Here is a 24043-nt window from a genome sequence, read left to right as displayed (position 1 = left end):
ATTGTGTAGGGTCATATCTAGTTCTGTGTCTAATTTTTGAGAGATTTTATGATGAAGAAATTTTAGGATGAAGTTTTATGAAACTCTTTATTTTGATTTCTATTGTGGCAATCGTAAGACTTTTTCCTTTATTCTATTGATGTAATATATCACATTTATTGATTTGCATATACCAACCATCTTTGCAACCCTAGAATAAATCCCACTTGATCATGGTGAATTATCTTGTTAATGTGATGGTGAATTTGGTTTGCTAGTATTTGGTAGAGGATTTTTACACTCATATTCATCAGGGATATTGGCCTGAAGTTTGTTGTTGTAGTTTGTTGTTGTTTTGTGTCTATGTTTTGTTTTGGTATCAGGGTGATGCTGTACTCTTAAAATGAATTAGGAAGAATGGTTTACTTTTTTGTTTTGTGGAATAATTTAAAAATAATTGGTTTAGTTTATCTTTAAAACTTTGGTTGAATTCAGCAGTAAAACTATCTGTCCTGGGCCTTGATGTTGTTGTTGTTTTCTTTTTGGGAGACTTTTTATTAATGATTCAGTCTTGTTACTTGTCATTGGTCTGTTCAAATTTTCTATTTCTTCCTGGTTCAATTTTGGCAAGTTGTAAGTTTTCCAGGAATTTATATATTTCCTCTAGATTACCCAGTGTGGTGGTGTATAGTTGTTCATATCAGTTTCTAATGATCCTTTGTATTTATGTGGTATCAGTTGTAATGTCTCCTTTTTTGTTTCTGGTCTTCTTTATTGAGATTTTCATTATTTTTTTTCTTAGTCTAACTAATTGTCATTTTAGTTTATCTTTTCAGAAAGCTAACTTTTCATTTTGTTGACTTTTTGTAATTTTTTAGTCTCTATTTTGTTAAATTCTGCTCTGATCTTTATTATTTTTTTCTTCTACAAATTTTGAATTTAATTTGTTCTTGCTTTTCTAGGTCCTTGAGGTATATTGTTGGTCTTTATTTTAAATATTTTAATGTTCTTGATATAGGTGTTTATTGGTATACTCTTCCCTCTTAGTACTTCTTTTGCTCTATCTCATAGGTATTTCTATTTTCATGTTTTCAAGAATTTTTTTTACTTTCTTCTTAATTTCCTCATTGACCTGTTTGTCATTCAGGAGCATATTGTTTAATTTCCATGTATTTGTACAATTTCCAAAGTTCTTCTTGATATTGATTCTGATTTTATTTTATTGTGTTCCGAGAAGATACTTGAGAGAATTTTGATGTTTTAAAATGTTTGAGACTTATATTGAGGCCTAATATATAGTCTATCATTGAAATGTCCCATGTCCTGAGGAGAATAATATGTATTCTGCAGCTGTTGGATGAAATACTCTGTAAAAATCTACTGGGTTCATTTGGTCTACAGTATAGTTTAAGTCCAATATTTTACAATTTATTATCTGTTTAGATTATCTGTCTAATACTCAATGTGGGGCATTGAAGTTTCTAGCTATTATTGTATTATGGTCTCCAATGTAGAGTGTGTATGTATATGTTTGTTTATTTTTCTGTAATTGTTATAGCCTCTTACTGAATTGACCACTCAATTTTTATCTAATGACCTTCTTTGTCTTGTTTTATGTTTTTTTGACTTAAAGTCTACTTTGTCTGATATAAATATAGATAATCCTGCCTACTTTTGGTTTCAGTTTGCATTGGAATATCTTTTTCTATTCCTTTGCTTTTAGTCTATGTGTGTCTTTGCAAGTGAAGTGAGATTTTTGTAGGCAGCATATAGTTGGATCTTGTTTTTTAATCCATTCAGCCAATCTCTTTTAATTGGCGAATTAAACCTCTTCATAGTTGTTGATAGGTGAAGACTAACTACTGTCCCATTGGTATTTACTTTCTGATTGTTTTGTTTCTCTCTTTTTCTCTCATTTATTTTTTGCAGTTTGCTGGTTTTCTGTAGAAATAACATTTCATTCTGTGTCTTTCTCCTTTGTTATCATAATGGCAGATATCATCCTTTTGCTTCCAGATGTAGAACTCCCTTATGTATTTCTTGTATATCCAGTCTGGTGGTGATGAATTCCCTCAGTTTTTACTTGTCTGAGAAAACTTTACTCTTCATTTCTTAAAGATAGTTTTGCTGGGTATAGTATTCTTGGCTGATAGTTTTTTTTTTTTTTTCTTTCAGTATTTTGTATATCATCTCATGCTCTTCTGACCTATATGGTTTCTTCTGAGAAATGTGTTGTTAGTCTAATGGGAACTCCCTTGTATGTGACTTGATTCTTTTCTCTTGTTATCATTTACTGTTGACTGTTTGACTATAATCTGCCTCAGATAGTGTTGTGGCTTTTTCACTTCCACAGTTCAGTGAGTGAGAGTAAGGGCATCCAATGGCTTCTTTGCTCCCATTATTCAGCAAGCAGGAGAGGGTGGCACCCAGTGACTTCTCCGTTGTTCAACAAGCGGCAGATAATGTTACCACTCTTTACTCTCACCACCTGCCCCTCAGCAAGCAGGAACATTACAGCTCTTTTGCTCCTGCAGTTCAAAGATTTCAAGTTTCTTGTCCGTGACCTAAAGGAACAAGGTATGCACACACTAGAAAGTGAGTAAGGTGAAGTAGAATTGTATTGAGCCACAGAAGGAAAGCTCTTGGCAACGAGAGAGGACCCCCAAACAAGTAGCCATTTGTGAGTCTGAGTCTGGGGTTTTTATGGGCTTAGAATGGGGGAATGCATGCTGATGGATCCATGGGCAGTCTTGAAAAAAGTATAATTTGATTGGTTAAAAGACATCATTCAGAAGGAACCAATCAAGGGCAAGTGGGTGAGATGGAGATAGAAGTTCTCATGCCAGCTGTGGACTCTATCTGGAACTGGCATCTTGGTTTTCAGGCTTTAAACTGTCCTTGGCTTGAAGGTTGGGTTTCACTGGGGCCCCATCCCTGTCTGCCTAGGAATTTGTGTGTCTCCTGTCACTATCAATAGGACCTTTTTAATTTAAGTCTATTTGGGGATATTTGAGCATCCTGTATCTGGATGTCTACTTAATCTCCCAAGACATAGGATATTTTCAAGTATTATTTTATTCAATAGGTTCCCATGCCTTTCCCCATATTCTCTTTCTGGAACTCCCAGAATTTAAAAATGTGTTTGCTTATTGTTCTCCTGTATGTCACATAGAGTTTCTTCACTCTTTTTAAAAATTCCTTTTCTCTTTTTCGTGTGTGACTAGGATGCTTCAAAAGATCTGTCTTTAAGCTCAGAAATTATTTCTTCTGTATGACAAGTCTATTGTTGAAGCTCTCAACTGTATTTTTTATGTTTTCATTGAATTCTTCAGTTCTATAATTTCTGTTGTATATCTGTTGAATTTCTCATTCAGATCATGAATTCTTTCCTTGATATCATGGTGTTGCCTATCTGTGTTCTCTTGTAGTTCACTGAATTTTTGAAAGAGATTTAGTTTGAATTCCCTTTCAAGTATTTTATAGATTTTTTTTATATTTGTGGTCTGTTACTGCAGAATAATTATTTTCCTTTAGAGGTGTTGTGTTTTACTGCTTTGTCATGTTTCTTGCATCTCTACACTGATATCTACATCTCTGGTATAGCTGCCACTTCTTTCAATTTTATGAAGTAGCTTTCATGGGGTAAGACTTTTTTTCCTATAGATGTATCTGTAGAGTCAGTTAGGTTAGGTGCTTCGGTTTTGGTTCTACGTAGGTACAGTAATGTATTCTCCATATGATTTTTTTTTTGCTATAATCAAATCAGTAGCATATGTGATTTACTTGGTAGTTTAGGCTGCAGTTGTTTGTGGAGGCTGTGTAATAACTTTCTTTGGGAAAGCCCAGGTAGGCTAGTCTTCAGGACCCTAGGGGATATTTGCAGGCATGGGTGGGTGTTGGTGGCAGTAGACCCTGGTTGGTCCACTCCTCTGGCTCCTAAATGGTGTGCGAAGGTGCACAGCAGCCCCACTATTGGAGTGGTCAGTGTTTTGGGGTTGAAATTGCAGCAGTTCCTGAGGAGGATGCTCTTGGGCCCCTGGATGGCACACCCTGGGGCATTGACAGTGGACCTCAGTTAAGCTGGTTTGCAGGTTATTGACATTGCACATGGATATGTGGTGGCCCCACTGCTAGAAAGGGAGAGATCACTGTTGGTGGTGGCAGATAAGACAGGTGGCTCTCAAGCTCTGGTGAGCACATGCTTCAGCTACCTATGTCCTGGAGGCAGCCTTCCTAAGGTTTTAGATCATCTATTTTCTGGAGTACAGGGAGCTACATGGGCTCAGATACTGAGGACATGGTTGTACCACCTGTTCCAGTTGGTTTCATGAGACTGTAGCCTTCTCAGTGGATGTGGGGGAATATCAGTGGAATACTATGGATGTAGAGATAAAGGGGATATTGGCCCAAGTCAGAATGTATTCTGGTCATGGTTCTTCTCTCAAAATAATGCCATGATGTGTCAGCTTGGGTCCCAGAAGTGTGAGGCACCCAGCTTGAATTTCCTCTCTGGAACAATACAGTCATGTGAACTCCAGGAAACATTCTGTACTAGGCTCAGGGTCTGTGAGGGCAGAGGGCTTTTCTCTCCCTAGGATTCTAGACATCTATGATGGGAATGTAGATGGCTGGGGAATCTCCCACCTACCTTTTCCCTGCAAAGAAGAGTCTCTCCTACCTCTATGCTGATCCTGGCTAGCTGCTTTGCTTTTATTTTTATGGTGCCATCAGGAGTTTCCATGTCTTAGAAGGGCTTCATCATTTTCTTGCTGAATTTATGTTCTCCCTTATATGCTCCATTTGATTTGTGGTTATTTATTTGCTGTTGTAGCCTTTCTTTGTATAAGAGATGAGTGCTAGGTTCCTCTAGTCAGCCATCTTGATGGTGTCTGGAGATCTTAAACATATAGCCATACATGAGCATTATCCAAAGAGAGATTGAAATGTATTAAAAGCTAAATTTTAAAAATAGACTTAAAACAAAGAGTATTGTATATGTCTGATTCTAAAGTGAGGATGGTAAATTATATATTCATGAATGATTTAAATTATTTTACAAGTTATTGCTAACAGTATTCAAAACAGCTTATATAATATACCATATGCAGCAAAATAAAATATAGTCAGTTTGTGCCAAAATTAAGTTAAAACTCAAATTTATTTGGCAATACCATTCAAAGTTAACAGAGGTACTTTTTCAGAATTTCCCTGAGTTTCTTGGTAGCTTTAGCAAAAATAAATATTATAGGCTTGATTGTATTCAATTAGAGAAAATATTTTTTATTATTTTGTGGTTACTGAGACCTGAGATTAATTTTTCTGTATGAAGTTGTTTCTGTATTGGACAGTACCTAAACAATAGTGCAATAATCAGTGTAGTTGTATTTGTTTCCTTTGACTTTTCTCTTTTATAACAACTGCCAATGCAGACTGTTTATGACCCAAGTGCATTTTGGTATTAAAGAGTCTACCTGTTGCCAAATAAAATACTAATAGCTATACAACTCAAAAATAAAGAAGGATGGCAGATAAAAGTGAGATGAATGCCATACATAAAGTTTTATTGCACCAAACAGAAGAAAATGTCAATAGCAATTGTTTTAGGTGGTCAAGAATACTAAAGAAAACGTTTGTTTTATAATGCACTGACTTGAAAGAAACAAAAGAATTAAGAAAGAGCATAGAAAAAAATAATGTCTTAGCATATCTGTATTAAAATAAGGCAAAAATCAACACAGGACAACTAAATAAGTAATCTGGAGAAGAGGATGAAGAAAAGCTCCTTTTACTACTGTGGAGAATGGCAACAAAGTGAAAAGAGATCATGTTATCCCTAAGCAAAACAGACAGATAAACGAACGAAAAACTAAAAAAACTAAATTGTTCTCTTAAGTGTAAAGAAAATTAAACTGAATGAAAAAGAACCTACGTCACTTCAAATTAATGTATCTACTTGGTGCAATTTGCATGCAATTTTTTGGCTGGACAAAATGGTTTCTAATTTTTCCTGGAAGAATAAATGTACATAAACATTATAAAGTCTTAAAATGGAAGAGTAATAAGATAATGCTTATTCTAATGAAAAATCTTAAAAATATGTTTGTTAAATTTGCAATGATCAAAATAATATGGCTCTAAAAATTGTAAAGATGTGATAGAAAGTCTAAAGACATATTGAACTATATGTAATTATGTAGTCTGTAATAAAAGTCATAAATGAAATCTGGTGGAACATCAACAGTGTCAGGATTATTGTATAACCACATGAAAATAGAGTAAGGTAAATTCTGCATTACATCTATTACAAAAAAAAAATCAAATGTGAATTAAAGATTTAATTTTCACCTAGGCATGGCCTTTTCTTTTTTTTTTTTTTTCCCAAAACAAGAAAGATAAAATGTTGACTGCCTTGAGCAATGAAAATTTATTTTAAAGAAAATGCTAAATCCCAAAACTTACAAATCAAGTTAAAGATAAGGATCATAGCAACAACAATAACAATAGCAACAACAAATCTTTGTATTGTATAATGCCATCGCTATATTGTAAAACAAATCACTGTATTGTAAAAAGTAATGAAGAAATATAAATTAACACAATGAGATTTAATTTTTCTATCCATTTTGGCAAATATTTTAAAAATTGATAATACCCAGTGTTGGCAAGAATGTGCAAAACTGGTTATTCTCAGTAAACATGAGTGAAACTAAATTGCTACAAACTATAGCATAAAAGCTCCCAAATATGTGAACTATGTTGATATAATATATCTTCTACTCTCACCTTTCAAAGAAATTTGGGGTTGCACAAGGCATATATCTAGATCCAATAGCATTACACTGGAAACTAATGCTTTGTATCATTTGTATCTTTTAATTTTTAAATTTTGAATGCAGTCAAAACCAGACATTCTTAACCACCACTAGACATTGAAAGATAAATTTCCCCTTGCAAGGGTAACCTGTAGTTCTAATGATTCCTACTGAAACAGTGGTGATCAGAAATTATTTATGTACATGGCTTCTTTTGTTTACTATTAAATATAGCTTGCTTATTCTCAACTTTTACTTGAAACCTGATGAAGAATTAAGTCACATATAACTTTTGGTCAACACATCAATTTTGTAAATAATACCACAATCTCTGTCTCCTTCCTGTCTTTGTTCCCTAGTTCAACCCGTGTTCCCCTTTATGTGGAATAAGGATAGTTATCTTGAGCTTTCCATGACCACACCTTGCTGTCCAGTCTAGTTGATAAAAATCTATCATTGAAATTCTGTTGCTAATACTCTAAAGAGCTTCGGCTTATTCAGCCTTATTTGCCCAAGGAAACCCAAACCCTGAAAGGTTACAGCTCTGTACCTAGTGATCTATTCTTCATTACATTACTCTCATGTTATCTTGACCACAAATATTTTCAAATTACTTCCCTTGATTATCATTTCTTCAACATCCTTGAGTCACCCAATGCATATATTCTTCAGATTTCTTTCACTCTAGTATTCTCTGCCTTAATTCTCCTGGAATTCCACGTTTTTCTCCCTTCATGGCATTTGTCACAAATCTTTAATAAAATATCAATTTCCTAATTCACAATAGGAAAAACCCAGACAAGGTATAATCCAGCACACTTACGTAAGTTAGTACTAAACAGGGTCATGATTTGAGTCCAGTAGTTCAATATTGTTTTTACTGTTAGTGTGTTGTAGAACTCATTCCAGTGAAAGGGCTGCTCGTCCTTCTCCTGTGCAATTCTATTTCCTGTATTTGCATGCTGGCTCTTGTCTGGTTCTTCGCATAACCATAAGTATGTTTGTGCAGGTGTGTAGATACACCCACTGTGTCACATTCCTCTCTTCCTTCTCAGCCCACATTAATGTAACTTCTGACTGTAACAGAGATATGAACTTGTTCTTGCTATCCTTACTAAATCAAATTGCACTCTTTTAGGTGGGTTTCCAAGGAGTAGAGCATTAAGCCAAGATTTGGCTTTGTGTGATTTATGGAGGGAGAAAAAGTTCTTTAGATAAAACAAACCAACGAACAAACAAACAAAACCTTTAATGAAGGGAGGGAGGCAGAAAAAGGAAGAGGCAAGCTCTAAGCAAGAAAGTTGATCATAGTGACAGTTTAGCCTTGTCCTGTACCTTTAGGGCCTTGGAGCAAAAATCCTGTCATAGGATCGTTTCCAACTTAAGGCAAGAAGGCTGGCCTTTTCTCACCTATATAAATCAGTCATTCTCTAGGGCCTCCTAGCACAGCCTATTTCTGTGGATAAAGGTTAATTCTTAGGGACGGCTGCAAGCTTTCGTAAGTTAACATTCATAGCAACTGGTGATAATTGCTCTGGTAAGGTAGCATAGGATCTGCTTTGAGCTACCAACAGCATCTACTGGAAGCCCTTTCCAAGTATAATCTTTTTTGAATGCTCTGCAGTGCTTGACACTGAGATGCTTACCTTTCATAGCCTCTAACACTCATCCAGCACATTTCCACTAGGTTTTCTTTTACCTTTTAAGCCACACTTTGTCAATGTTGCTAAATCCCTAGTCTTCCTTTCATTCCTTAATATGTATAAAACTTCAATTTTTTGTTCAATTCTCATCTTATTACACCCACAGTTTATAAATTATATTATCCAATTCCAGAGCTAGAGCTACCACGTTTTAATGTGTCTGAGCCCACTCTCCCCACATGCATCTAGATCGAAATGCTCACTTCATGTTTTTTAATTTAATTTGATTTAATTAATAAATTTATTTATTTATTTTTGAGACAGAGTTTCACTCTTGTTGCCCAGGCTGCAGTGCAATGGTGTGATCTCGGCTCATTGCAACCTCCACCTCCTGGGTTCAAGCGATTTTCCTGGGTCAGCCTCCTGGGTAGGCATGATTACAGGAGCAAGCCACCATGCTGGGATAATTTTTGTATTTTTTTAGTAGAGTTGAGTTTCACCATGTTGGCCAGGCTGGTCTCAAACTCCTGACCTCAGATGATCTGCCCACCTTGGCCTCCCAAAGTGCTAGGATTACAGGCATGAGCCACTGCACCAGGCCCTACTTCATGTTTTAAATCTTCGCTCGGATATCCCACAGAAACTTAAAAGCCAACATAGCAGGAATTGAACTTGAAAAGTTTCTTGTGAAACTGTCCCTCATGCTCATTGACTAGCACCCCCATTATTTTTATCACTCCAAGCAAAAGGGTTTATCTTTGTGTCTCTAGTGCCTGGTTTGATTTGGACATGGACTAGATGCTTGACAAATATTTGCTGAGTGAATGAATAACATTCAGTCAGCTTTTGAAAATTCCCATCACTTATCACTCTTTTCCTTGAGTCAAGAAAAAATATATATCAGACAGTAACATATATATTAAGTAAAAATTAAAACAAATATATAACAAGGCGGCTTAGTTTTAAAAAGTCATTGATAACTCATAATTAAATCATTTTGTTACAAGCTAATAAAATTGAGTTTAAAGTGTGTGATGATGAGGAAATGTTAGTGGATACCAAATTAGCATTGTATTTAGTTTCCGGAATGGCTCTTGCAGGATTTTATAGTTACTACTAAATTTCGAAAAGCTTGAGATTGTTAGGTGTTGTAGTTATAGAAAATATCCAATAGATGGTACTGTAAAATGCCTCACATGTAAAATGAGGAGTTACAGCAGGTAGAGAATATAAAGGGAACATCTTCAGAATTCTGAGGAGAATTGAGATGTTTTTCTCTGGATATTAAATTGTGTTTAAAAATCTGATTTTTAAATATAATTTAAGCAATATAGTTTTCCATGTAAAATATAATAAATATTCATTCTTCTTTGTGTTCAGAAAATGAAAATTGATGTTTTTTATAAAACGGAGCTTCAAAAATATTCACATTCTCTTGTTTAGAAATTGTGGCTTTTTGGTTGTAATTACTCTTAGTTAATGTGGCATTTTAGTGAATGTTACTCCAGTAGAATATTTTCAGCAAGCAGCTATAACTACATGTATTTATTACTGAAATTCTAAACAAAATTTAAGTTAACAGTAAAGCAAACCTTTTTGAGACAATCTTCATTTGCTTAGCAGAGTGGAACCATTATTTGTCTCACTTGTGGTCTCCACCAAGACCAGTTTAGTGTCTGAATAGACTGGTATACCAGAATGTGATTACAACATGCATACATATATTTATGAATATATGTGTATATATGTATATAAAACATATTTTTGAATGTTGCAATCACAAGTATATACATGTGTACACACATATGTGTATATATATACACACATATAAATATATAATCTTATAGAGTTAAACATTCTTGTAAAAAAGAGTAATAATTTCAAACTGGTTGGAGTTTGCTCCTAAAGAGCATATAAAAAGTATAAATTTGTAGATAGCCTAGTTTATCTTAATACTTATGCAGAATTTCCATTACGAAGTGGTGCATGTCTACTTATAAAAGTGAATGCCAAATTTTTATTACCAGAACTATGTTTTATAAAACCTATTTCTGGATCTAAAAATTTCTGAGGAATATATAATAACACTGAAAGCTTGAAAATATGTATATATCTTACTTTATTACGTGTAGCTCTGAAATTTTTGTGTTAACAGTTCATGACATTGTTTCTGACTAATGCTGAGTATTCCTTTGTACAAGGGTTACTTATTTATTTAACAAAGCTTAATTAAATATAACTATATGCCTGGAGAAATAAAGATGAATAGTTCTTAGGTAGAATGTTACTGTTTGAATAAGCAGCTTCTTGTAGGCTGTGTATCGTGTGTCCCTCAGCTTCTTTGAGCATCTACTATTTTTAAATATGTTTTTTATAATCAGAATGTGTGGTATGATGTATTATTTATTATTTTAAAAAGAAGATATTCTGAGCTGTATTTGAATGTGCTGCTTAAAGAAAATATGCTACTGTAATAACTTGAGCTAGCTTAAGGAATTCAGGTTATTTTATAAAAATACAAAAATAATTATAGTTTTCACAAATCTGGGCTTTTCCAGTTGTTGTCTCCTAAGCCATATTGGGACAAATATTTTCAGATTTGTAATATAAGGCTGTAGGTTAAACCAATAATTGTTTAGATAGTTTGAGTTAAAATGATTTTTGCCCACCAGATAGATTCTATCTGATGATAACATCTTTATGGAATAATGGGGCTCTTAGATTCCTACCCAATTCTTAAAGATTTTATAGTTATCATATCTTATACTCCTTTAAAAAATGATGACATGCACTGATTTATGTACTCAGATTTCCTAGTACACTGGATGTATATAACATTACATAGCAAAGTTTCTATTTCAGCTAAATGGATTTAAATATAAACTGTGCATGCAGATCTCAAGTGATACTCTCTTAATAGATGTCAGATACTCTTTATTGCTACCCTCTTTTATTTCAGTAACATTTTAATTAATTCACACTGATTGAATAAATGTACATTGAGACTTGTTTCCTAATGAGGGCGCATTTAGAGGAAAGGTTCTGCATCATTCTGATATCCTGTGGGTAATTATATTCTAATTATATGGTCGGGGAAAAAGAGTCTATAACTCAGAACTGATATTGTTCGTTGGACCCAATTAATTACATGCACATAATGAAAGTTCATGATAAGGTTGACTGGCAGTCAGTGTAAAATTTTAACTCAATTGAATCTTAGCCTAACGTGAGTACAGAATTGGACTTTAACCTGGTTAGAAAATACTTTGGCATGAGATCAATGGATATTTAAAGGAGCAAAAGACAAGAGCAAATTCCATTATAACCTCTTTGTTTTTTAATTCAAGATCTTTTCCAAGGAGGGTAAAAAGGAGATCTAGGCTTTAATTCTAAATATTATTATCAATGTACTTTCATTACCTATAGTACTATTTTTGTTTTCTGGAAAGCAGCAATACACTAACTATACAATGATAAATTTCTAGAACTGGCTCATGTTTTTATAAGGAGATAAAATAGGTATAATAGGAAATATAAATTAATTTTATGAACATGAAATTTATATGTATCAGTCTATTATACTGAGTTCTTTGAAGGGGGTGATTTTTTTCAAGTTACCAACATCCCTCAGACCCCTGTCCCAAACATAAACAAACATAATCACATATACATACACACACTCATAAATAGGTTTCTATTAATGAATTATATGTAAATTAAGAGTTCTGAAGAATAATCTGAAAAAATAAATAGTCTATAGGATGTGCATGTTTCATTTTGAAATGTGTTTTGAAGGTGGTTGCTCTAAATATCAATTCCCATCTTTCTGCTCCTCGATTTCATTGTTTTCTTTGCTCAGTCTTTGGAAAGAACAGTTTCCATAATTGAAGAAAACATCAGAGAGAGAATTTTGTTCTTTCTTTCTTTTAAGAGCTTCCTCTGTCTCCATTTTTTCTCCATTGCTTTCTCTCTTTCATTTGTCTCTACCCTCCTCCACCATTTCTACTGTATAAAAACAAATAGATGTTTTTATTTTTAAAAATTCTGTTGGTTCTCATCCACTTATTAGCAACAGCAAAAAAAGGTTCAGATGAAGAAAGTGTAACCCATCATTTCTTGCTGAGTTCTTAAGCAGGCAGTGAAAACCAAGGGAATAATTTTGGTTCTAATGTTAATAAAACAGTTAACCATCTATTGAGAACTTAAATGTGTCAGACATCATCCTTTTAATCCTACAGGTAGGTATAGTTATGATGCCTAGTGAACATTTGAGGAATGTGAAGTTTAGGGAGATTAAGAAAATTACCTAAAACTACTCAATTTGCAAGTGGCAGAAGCAATAGTTGCTTTACTCAATACCCCATGTTCTAAAGCTGTTTTTATGTTCATGCTGCAGTCCCCAACAATTAATAATGCTTGAAATAAATTCAAGGAGCCTAGACCAGCCTTTCAGAAAAGGAATGGAAAGAAAAACAACAGATTAGAGAAACTAGAGAAAAATAGACATGAAGAGTAAAAAGAGTAGAATATACCAGAAAGTGGGGTAAAAAGAATGAGTAGTCATTGTAAAATTATTTTACAAGTGTGTAAATATTCAAATATTCTTATGGTCACGACTTAAATTAAAGAACACCTTTTTAATGATATTTACTTCTAATGAGTTTATGAGGCCTAGCTAAGTAGAGGGTGTTACTCATTTCTAGTGACGTCTTTTGCTAGCTAATCAACTAGGCAAGCCAAAAATGCTAAAATTTGTTTTAGTTGTTCTTGCTGATTGCTTTTGTATTTAGAAATCCATGTTTGAGATGATTTGGATATCTCTATAAAGATAAATTCTTTACATTTTTATTGAAAACATTTGATATCTTTTAAGTTTTTAAACATCCATTGCACTAGGTACCCATTGCACTAGTTTTACCTTTCCTGAAATTTCAGTTGCATGTCCTTGCCAGACACACCTAAACACATATTGAGGGAGAGAGGATGGATGGTGCCTCACACTCCCTTCTTATCAATAGCCTCCAGGCAAAACTCTACAAATACAAATAGACATAAACACTCATATTTACTAAGTAAGTATGGAATATTTTGTGAGCAATTACAGTTGAAGGGTAGTGAAATAAACACAGTTAAAATATATTTTACCATTAAATTTCTGTTAATGCAAACTTTATTTTTTTTTATTATACTTTAAGTTCTAGGGTACATGTGCATAACATGCAGGTTTGTTACGTATGTATACATGTTCCATGTTGGTGTGCTGCACCCATTAACTCATCATTTACATTAGGTATATCTCCTAATGCTATCCTTCCCTGCTCCCCCATCCCCACAATAGGCCCCGGTGTGTGATGTTCCCCTTCCTGTGTCCAAGTGATCTCATTGTTCAGTTCCCATCTATGAGTGAGAACATGCGGTGTTTGGTTTTCTGTTCTTGTGATAGTTTGCTGAGAATGGTGGTTTCCAGCTGCATCAATATCCCTACAAAGTACATGAACTCATCTTTTATTATGGCTGCATAGTATTCCATGGTGTATATGTGCCACATTTGCTTAATCCAGTCTGTTGCTGATGGACATTTGGGTTGATTCCAAGTCTTTGCTATTGTGAATAGTGCCACAATAAACATACATGTGCATGTGTCTTTATAGCAACGTGATTTATAATTTGAGTCAGGTGAGAAGTAGTCAAGGGACTCTAGATAAGATTACAATATGTGTAGCTTTTAAAATGTTTTATTTTTATGGTTGCATCTTAATTATACATATCAGAGTTTTTATGAAAAAGAGAAATGATTTATGATTCTTTTCATTGTCTTGCTTGCATTATGACTGAAATAATCTTGTACTAAACATTTTAATAAAGACAATAGTATTGAAATCATTTTTATCTCATCTCCTTTTTAAAACTTACATTGTGTTCATATGTATGAGAGTACACAATTAAGGACCTCAAGAATTATAACGTTTAAACAAATTATATGAAACTGAAATATAAAAATAAAATTCATGGAAGCCAAAAATGTATATAATGTTTATATCCTAGAGATAATACATTTTATTATCTTGTGTGGGAGAACAACTTTACCTGTTCAGCTAAGACAAAGTGTCATTTTATGAAGATAACTTTTCTTTACCTTACCCTAGTCTTTGTCTCTGTCTCTTCTTTTTTGATGTCAGAGATATCCAATTGTATATGAAGGAAAAACAGCTATTTAATATAGTTTTATTTGGAACACTTCACTGCATTTGAAGTTATTGTGTTAAATTAATTCATACTATTATTCAAACCAGTTTTTCAGGCAAAACAACAAGTTTGTGTGTGTGTATCACTTTGTAGATATAGTGATTTCTAAATATTTTTCATTCTTCATCAATATTTTAAAATAATTTTATTCCCAAATCACTTAAAAAATGAAGGCATGGCTAAAAATAGTAATTTTTAAAAAGTCTCTTCTTGCAGCTACTGTTATTTGAATAAATAGAGCCTGGGTTAGGGAAGCAATATTCTGTCACTAACTTTATTTTCCTGGGTTAGGCATCTAAGCTCTCTGATTTTCAGCTTCTCAATCTGAAAGAAAAAGTATCTTGGTTTAGTGGGAGTATTAAATGAGGCAAGATAACAAACATGAAAAATATATAAATTTTTTTATTTATATAATATGCATGTATATGTATAAATGTAAAATATATATGTATAAATGTAAATGTTCTTATATAGGTATAAAGTATCATTTTGAAATTTTTCCTTTAGTCTGAAATAACTAATGACCCTTTTAATGTGAGTACTGTGCTCTCATTATATCTTAACTAAGTCAAACCTCCAATAATCTCCACCAAAGATTTTTCTTTGTCCTATGACAATTTGGATTAAATTGTCAATTTAAAATGATTACACATTAGAAAATATGAAGACAGGAGATATCCTAATACTTAAGAATAATAGAATTTTAAAAAATTCTTTGATATTAAATTGAACTTAGTAAGTGCCCTGAAGGCAAATGCATCTTTTAAACTAATTATCTGTACTGTGTATTCTATTTAATATTAAAAAGATACTGATTAAATAAAATCAATCACATTCCTCTGTAGTCACACTTCACATTGGATTAAATAAAAACATACAGTTTCTGTATTAATTCTGATTAAAAATATATTACATTTAGAATCATGCACTAATGATAATTTTCAGAAAAACTAAAACATTTACTCTGTTCATCTTTGATCTTTAAAAATTAAGTACAGGAGAGTAAAAAAGGAAGTAATATGATAGCTAAATTTATTTTCTAATAGGTTTCTACTTTTCTTTTAGATCTAAGTACCATGGTTTGCTAATTGTAACAGAAATAAACTACCAATGGGTGTGTACATTTAATATATAACTCTTTGTCTACACATTTTGATTGTAAATTAGCTTAGATATATGTTGGTTTTGTCACTCTTATTCTTGGAGTAAATTTGTAGTGTTGCTCTCAGAAGGCTGAGTGTTGCATAAGAAAATTCATAGGGCTAGTGGCTTTCTCTCTTACATATTTAAAACTTCTAGCTCCAGCTGGGTCATCAGTGTTGGTTGATCATTCTACTCATCCTTAGCAAACTGCTTTTTTATTTTCAGAAAAGAAGTGACAAACCTCTGTTTCATTACCTTTTTCGTTGTACCACCTCTCTGCCAACCTCAGTTGTTCTCTATCAGTAGATATCTCATATCCCTGCTGCTCTGAGAAAGAGGAAGACTGCAGGTATGTTATCCATAAATTACTAATTAATAGCAAAGTGGTAGCTAGGTTTCAATTTCATACCACAATGTCTTTTCTTTTTCTTTTTTGGATAACTTTAAATGGGATGTGTATTATCCAGCATGGCATAGTCTGCCTTGGCAACGTCAGACCTGTCTTACCTATTTGTATTATCTTCTTGGCCCCTGTGGGTTTCTGGATTTGAGACCCAAAAGGAACACATTTGGAAAAGTGCAATGCCTGTCAATAAGGGCTTCTGCTCTAACTGAAATATTGCTTTTTCAAAAAGCCCTTGTTTTTCATTTATCTTTAACAGTTCCCTCTCTCTCTCTCTGCTCCTCTTTCCCAGCAGCCTAGAAACTTACCTCTATTTTTTCATTTTAAATGAGAACTCTGTTTCTATGAAAAAGTGCTCCTTATTTCTCTTCCACCCACTCCCACGACTTCTCTCCCAACCTTCTAGCAACTTCATAGTTTTCACTGAGATAATGTACATATTTTTATTTCATTGTAGAAACATCTTTTACACACTTTTAAGCATTAAAGGATATAATGAAGAAGTAGAAAGAATTTTTTCTCTCAAATTTGATTACAAAATATTCACTAACAATACAAAAATCCAAAGTATTTCCCACATATAGTCAATAATTGCTATTATGTTGCCATAAATTTTTTTTTTTTTTTTTTTTTTTTGAGATGGAGTCTGGCTCTGTCGCCCAGGCTGGAGTGCAGCGGCCGGATCTCAGCTCACTGCGAGCTCCACATCCCGGGTTCATGCCATTCTCCTGCCTCAGCCTCCTGAGTAGCTGGGACTACAGGCGCCCGCCACTGCGGCTGGCTAGTTTTTTGTATTTTTTAGTAGAGACGGAGTTTCACCATTTTAGCCAGGATGGTCTCGATCTCCCAACCTCGTGATCCGCCCGTCTCGGCCTCCTAAAGTGCCAGGATTACAGGCTCGAGCCACCGCGCCCGGCCCATGAATTCTTTATATATACTACTCTCTATATGCATATATGTGTATGTATATATATATAAAGCTGAAGCTTTTGAAAGTAAGCTGCACATAGTGTAACACCACATCCGTAAATATTTCAGCAAGCACCTTCTAAGACTAAGGACAGTTTTCTACCTAATGACATTATTATATTCTCATCTAAGAAAATTAACAATGATTCCATAATATCAGTCATTATCTTGTCCATATTCAAATGTCTACAGTTATCCCAAAAATGCCTTCTGTTGATTTTATTTGTTTACTTTTTGGGCGTGGTAAAAGTGGAAGTGGACCGGGATCTATTTGAAGCTCCTGCATTGCATTTGGTTGCTATTGTGAAGCATTTAGACAGCCATAATCTTTTCACTTGGCTTTCCAGGCTGCTGTCAGCAAATGTATGCTTAGTAAGCATACACTCTTCTAAGGTAAAAGGCATCTCTGACTCATGTTCTGGAGGCTGCTTGAAGTCTCTTATTTTGGTTGCTTGTGACTCTCTGAGAGTTTCCTGGGTCCATGGCACAGAATAGGATAAGGATCCACAGGATTACATTCCTGATCTGAATGAGAAGAAGAACAAACTTGTATATATTATGATAAAGATGGAAGGACTATATCCATGTTTTGCAATGTTCATTCAGACCTTAAGCTTCAACCTGAAGCTAAGAAAGAATGACAATAAGGTTGGCAAATATCTTTGTATTGACTCAGAGAGAAGCTAGCACAAATATTCATTGTCCCTGGTGTTATGTAGACTGATTTGGACTCAGAAGTCAAGAATATTACTGAAATCAGGAAGTTTTCAGTAAAGGCTCTACCAAACCTATTGTCAATTCATCTTCAAACAGCAGTAATCATTAGATTCTCCTGTAGAATGGCATAGTTGACCAGAGCTCATACTCTTCCACTTCATGGCTTCTTTTGACTAGATCTGCAGCTACAGTACTTTCTACTTATATTACGGAAATATCTTCCAAATAGAGCTGGATTCCTGAACACCTTAATTTTTTGTGGGGCTGTGCTAGACCTCTTCTTCTTCTTTATGACTTCTGAGTGCACTGAATTCTTTTAGTCCATCTCTATTCTGTGCAGCTGTGAGGGTGTCAGGTTTTACCTATCTCAGGTTCAGGTATTTTATTTATTTATTTATTTATTTATTTATTTTTATTTTATTTTTTTTGGTTCTTGCTGCCTTTCTAAAATTATCCTGGGTAAGGGAGTATAATAATACCTGGAGGCTCAGATTTTTCATACCCATCTTGGTAATCTAGCATTGCCCAGACCCTCCCTCAGATACCTCGTATCTAGGGAAGAAAAGGGAATATTCTGACTACCTCCTTCTTTTCAGGGACACACAAATATCTAAGAACTCCTGGCTTCCCATCCAACTTTTCTTCTCCTGCTCCAGTATGGGGAATCTTTATCTAGTATTGTGTGTGTGATTTGTCAACTATTTATCCAAATTTGTATTTTATGTTCTCCTTTCCATAGAATGCAGGCTTCTGAGGTGATCTTTTATCGTTTCTTGAAAAAAAAAAAAAAAAAAAAAAAAAAAAAAAAAAACCTTTCTAATGTGAACTACAGAGTGGATAGTGGTGGTAGATAATGGAAAATACAGTCATGAAGACTAATGTCAGTGTATTTAATCCCATCTTAAAAAAATTACTCTCCAGTAAAAATCTTGTCACTTATTTATTATTTAATTATACTTTTTATTCTTTTACTGATATTAATGGAATATGTTTCCTTATTTCCAGAGTATCATGAAACAAAATGAACATCATAAACTATGTCTATGTTGAAAAGACACAGTACTTTTAGGAAAGAATGAGAGTTGGATTTCAAAATGAAAAGTGGGATGGGTAAAGGGGCAAGTTAAAAACATTAGTGGAAATTGTTTATTAAAGATAATGGAACTTGGAGCTAAAGCTGGCCAAAGATGTTGATCAGCATGCTTTGGGTAGATGAAGTTGTGTTTTGGATAAATAATTTCACAACCTAACCCACTCTGTGTTAGATAATTTCTTATTAAATGAAAAGATATTTAATTATTTAATTCAAGGAAGCAGTAAAATTATACCAAGGAAATGTATTTTTAATTTACTCATTTATTTCACAGGAGTATAATGATATGAGAAACTTCATTGATACTTTGTTTTGAGTTTGACTCTTTTTCAGCTTTCATATGAACTTCTCTTTTTCAGCAGACTCTGCCCACTTCAGGAGTTTCTGTTCCTGAGGTGCGTAAGCAAAAACAGGTTTTCACACTTACAATTATAGGTCATTATACATCTTGTATAGCTATAAAGAACATTTTGTGCTGGCTCAGTGACATTCGAATACCAGCTTTTATTTTTTTCATATTCTGCTAATTGGAAGTGGTGGTTTTCATATTTTCGGTGATGGGATAGCCTTGAAGAATTTTCAATCTATATTTGTGATAAGTGTTAAGAAAACAAGAAGTTATGTGACCCAGACTTCACAGAGAAAAATAAAGGTTACTCTACAAAGAGTTTTTACTAGCACAGAAAAATAATACCATTCCCATTTTTTCACATTAAAATGTAGATACATTGCAAGAAATCCAAAACAATTTATTCTTTGACCCATCAAAATGTAAGTTTCAATGGCAGTATGTTGAGAGACTCTTGCTTACTTTGAAGTGCCCATCACTTTCAAATGAATACAATTACATTAATCACCTAGTCCATGCCATTGTATAGAAAGACATCAGAATAAAATATAGTCACAGAATAAATGACTTTTAATTTGAAAATAAATGTAAGCATTGCCACAACAATTATTTTCAGTAACATTTTTGCTTTACCTTTGCATTGATGATGCAAAGCCTCCACATTGTTCTGTGACAATATCCTATTCAATTGTTATTATCTCTATAGGAAATGCCCAAATGGTCTTGTTTTCCTTAAAATTTTAATTTAAATCTGCTTATTTTAGAAAGTGTTACTTATATGAATGCTACATAAGATGATGAATTTATTTAGAGGATAACATGCTTGCACAAAAGGGTAATAACTGCTCTTTTCTCCCCACCAAAAATGGCTTTTTAATCAGTGTAGACTCCTTCGTTAAATTTAAAAAAAAAGTTCTCATGTTTAACCAGAGACATACTGAAAAATACTTGGAGATAACACTTAAATATAATGTTTCTAATCTAAGAACATGTTAAGCTGATTTTATATTCTTTGAGTTGATGACATTATTATCACGATTATTATTATAAAATAGAGATGCTAAATTACACACTTAAGTGACAAAAGTATTAGGACAGTTTATTATTTCATTGGGTTAAGTGTGAGAGAATTAATTTTGCATCTCAGGTTCTTGAGTTTGTTTCTGCCCCTGTTATCAGCCCCATCAAGTGAATATAGCCATTGCATTTGAGATGTAAATTTTTTCTTTAGATCTGTTAATCTCCAAAGCATCTCTATGTATTCAATTCTATAATTTGTGTCATATAGATTGAGTAAATAGATCCAAATTTTTGTTTTTATATATTTTTTCATTTTTTAGGATAAAAGTATTTTGATATGAAGTTTTTAAAAGTCTTCCTATACTTATTTTTTTTTCTGGCACTATATATTGGTTTACATTAACTTAAGCTTTCCAGTATCCCTCAAAGTCATTATATAAGTTTTTCAACTTTGTTGTTCCAAAAATTTCCTTAAGCCCTTGCATGGATATATGCATGGCTGAGTGTGTGAATACACATATATACACACAGAGAGACAAGAAACCTTATGTTCTACCATCAGGAACAGTTGCTTCTTGGTTAACGGAAAATGTGGTTAAAGTATATGTGGGAGAACATATAGAAAGATATATACATACATTAAATGTTTAACTTAAAATATGTAAATTTATATTCATTGGCTATATTTTTGAAGATTAAAGGCTTTTCTATGAGTACAGATCTTCTAATTGGAAATGGTATCTTGCCTTTCTTGCATATATCACAAGCTTATTATCTATAATAGTTTCAGTTCTTTTAAAGTATAACAAAAACTCAAGAACATCTGTGAAGTAATTTGAGTGTAAAAATACTTACTATTTTTATTATTAATACCTAAAGCTTGCACAGTTGTTCTCTCTAAACTTAATTTGACCACTCCTCATATACACCACACACACATGCCACACAGGCGCACACACACGCACACACACACACACACACACACGCAACTTGTGTTATTTTGTTTTTCTAAAGCTTGCAGATTATTTTTTATAAAGACAACTCTTTCATTTTGTATTCAAAATTCAGTGATGTGAGTAATGATTAAATTACACAATTACAATTACAAGATAAGTTTTACTTAGAACTGGCATAAACAGATTGAGGGCTAATAAGTCACTATGTTGAGCATTTAGCTTAGGTGGTACAAAGAGACAATGAGTGTGAGCATAAAAGAGCTGCCTCCTGGTACTTACTTTCAGTTTGCTGTGGACGACAGTCAGTATGGTTTACAGAGGTATTGGAGAGTGAGGAACATTGAAGTTGGTTACAAAGTCTGCTTTTTTTTTTTTTTGGAGACAGAGTGTCACTCTGTCACCCAGGCTGGAGTACAGTGGCATGATCTCAGCCCACTGCAGCCTCTGCCTCCTGGGTTCAAGCGATTCTCCTGCCTCAGCCACTGGAGTAGCTGTGGTTACAGGTGCATGCCACTAGATCCAGCTAATTTTTTGTATTTTTAGTAGAGACGAGGTTTCACCATGTTGGCCAGGCTGGTCTTGGACTCCTCACCTTGTGATCTGCCCGCCTCAGCCTCCCAAAGTGCTGAGATCACAGGTGTGAGCCACCGCGCCCAGTCCAAAGTCTTCTTTTGTATATAAAGTATATACATACATATATGTGTATGTATACTATATATATACACACATACACACACACACACACACACAAACATTATTTTATGATGGTGCTGCAATATACTATCACATAGCCAAAATTAAATTATTTTGGCATACACCCTCTTATTCCTAAATTTCATTCCCTTCAATAAGAATTTCCTTAACAGAAATCTTGTAAGTGGTTTATACCCAGGATAATATCCTAGGAGAAAAATATGAACTTCATGTGTAATGTATGAAAACTTGGACTTATGGATCAAGTCACCAAGTGTACCTTCAAGTTGAGGAAGCAACTAACATCCCCAGGTACTTTAAGACCAGTTGTCATTTTGTCTGCTTTGTTGCTCCCCATCTCTCCCAAAGACACCACCCAGATCACCACAGCAATTATTCTCAGCTATGGTGACTTAGTGGGCAAATAAAGTACAGGATGTTAAATGAAACACTTCTTTACAACACTTACCTTCTACTACTATGACCAAGCAGTTTACCTGTGATTAACTTAATAATAAAATATGTAAAAATCTTTATCTGTACTTCAAAATCATTGCCATTTACTGAGTGCCTGTTTTATGTCAGTACTTTTATCTAAATTTTCTTACTTTTTTCTAACATAAACTTTCCAATTTGTAGTTTAAATAAATGGTAACATAGCAATGGTAAATAACTTGCCCCAGCTGACACAGAAATAAAAGACAAACCTGCATTTTGGCGTCTAAGCTCATACTTTTGCCTTTACAAAAAGTTGTTTTTGCTTTTTTTAAAAGTACCTATTTAAGTTTAAAAGACATAAAAATCTTTAGACCTTATATTGTTTATTACATTTATGTTTAAAACTTTATAATTAAAAAAAAATCAAGACTGTTTTTTCTAGTCAGCAAATAGTTTTGCTGCAATTTTTAAAGAGTACTAATAGATTTAGAGCCTTCATCATTTTTGGAATGAATTTGTTTCCTTCAGCCACTAAAATGTTCAAATCTCACATTAAGTCCATATTGGTTAAAGGTGCAGCTATACAGTTTGTTAGTAAGTTCGTATCTCAGACCGAACCTTTGCAAGTCCCACTGAATGTGGTAACATTTCTGCATCAGAGAGATCTTAACTGCTGTGAATCTTTGTGATACCTTGGGTTAAAACTCTAGGGTTTCAGGAAAATTAGTGTGGCCTAGCTCCAGCGGCAGAAAGGACTAAGTCTCCATCCAGGCAAGTTGTGCAGTAGTAGCAGCTAAAGTAAGTTCTACGATTCAAGTGATGGCTGCTGTTGGCAGGAAAGCACTCGCCTTTGTAGCTTTGTACCAGTGGAGGTGCTTTGCTGCTGCCAGTTTCTCATGCTGAGATTGGACAAAAAGAAGAAAACCCTGTTCTTGAGGTAATCATCACTTGCTGCTTGCAGTTTGCCAGCGATCAATAACAGCAGGCTTAAGTATTGTGGTAAACAATCCTTTTGTGAAAGCAGTTTTCACCAATGTACAAATACTCTACCTCTGAGAATCAGCATGATGTAGACAAAGATTTTTTTTTTAGAGCACATATTTAAAGTGAGGTCTTTTTATTTTATTTATTTCATCTTTCTATTTTCTGTGAATGGTCTTTTTGGCTTTTCTTCTCTGTTTATTATGATGATTATTCTTTTGGAATTCTAATACAATATAATCCCCAGTTAAGATCTGTTGTGCTGCTTGTCTAGTCTACGAATCACAAAACACTGAATTCTATATTTAAAATGTCTACATAGCAAACACAAATGGCTGATATTTGAAAATGCTCAAATATCAATAACTGTATTTTATATTTTGTAGTTATATGTTCTATATTCTTTCATGACTTTTTTTTTTTTTTTAGTTAGAGTAGCTCTTTTCAGTGTTTGAATAATTTCTATTGATTAAAGAAACAATTTTCCAACTCTTTGTGTATCTAGGATGATTTATCTGGCAGAAGGAAATTTGCCTTAATTACAAAATGTAATTTATTTTGTGGTTTAGAGCCCCAAAACATAAAGAAAGAAACTGAAGGT

The 24043-nt window shown here is 33.7% G+C and overlaps 1 protein-coding gene across 19 annotated transcripts in view; it reads left to right on the top strand.

Moving 5' to 3' along the window:
• Positions 1-24043, top strand: part of DGKB (diacylglycerol kinase beta) — an 832080-nt gene that overhangs the window by 322907 nt on the left and 485130 nt on the right. For 7 of the 19 annotated variants that reach the window (XM_030932056.1, XM_030932044.1, XM_030932039.1 and 4 more), the window contains one exon: positions 19365-19400. The exons of 5 other annotated variants lie outside the window; for them this stretch is intronic. In XM_030932056.1, coding sequence (XP_030787916.1) covers positions 19365-19400 — 36 coding nt within the window. The remainder of the gene's footprint in view (positions 1-19364; positions 19401-24043) is intronic. 7 more of the 19 variants (XM_030932048.1, XM_030932042.1, XM_030932046.1 and 4 more) reach the window with 1 other exon arrangement.

Source organism: Rhinopithecus roxellana, chromosome 6 (genome assembly GCF_007565055.1).
Source record: "Rhinopithecus roxellana isolate Shanxi Qingling chromosome 6, ASM756505v1, whole genome shotgun sequence".
Classification (NCBI taxonomy): Eukaryota; Metazoa; Chordata; class Mammalia; order Primates; family Cercopithecidae; genus Rhinopithecus; species Rhinopithecus roxellana.
The sequence above is the reverse complement of the archived record's forward strand: the minus strand, read 5'-3'. Positions and strand labels throughout refer to the sequence as shown.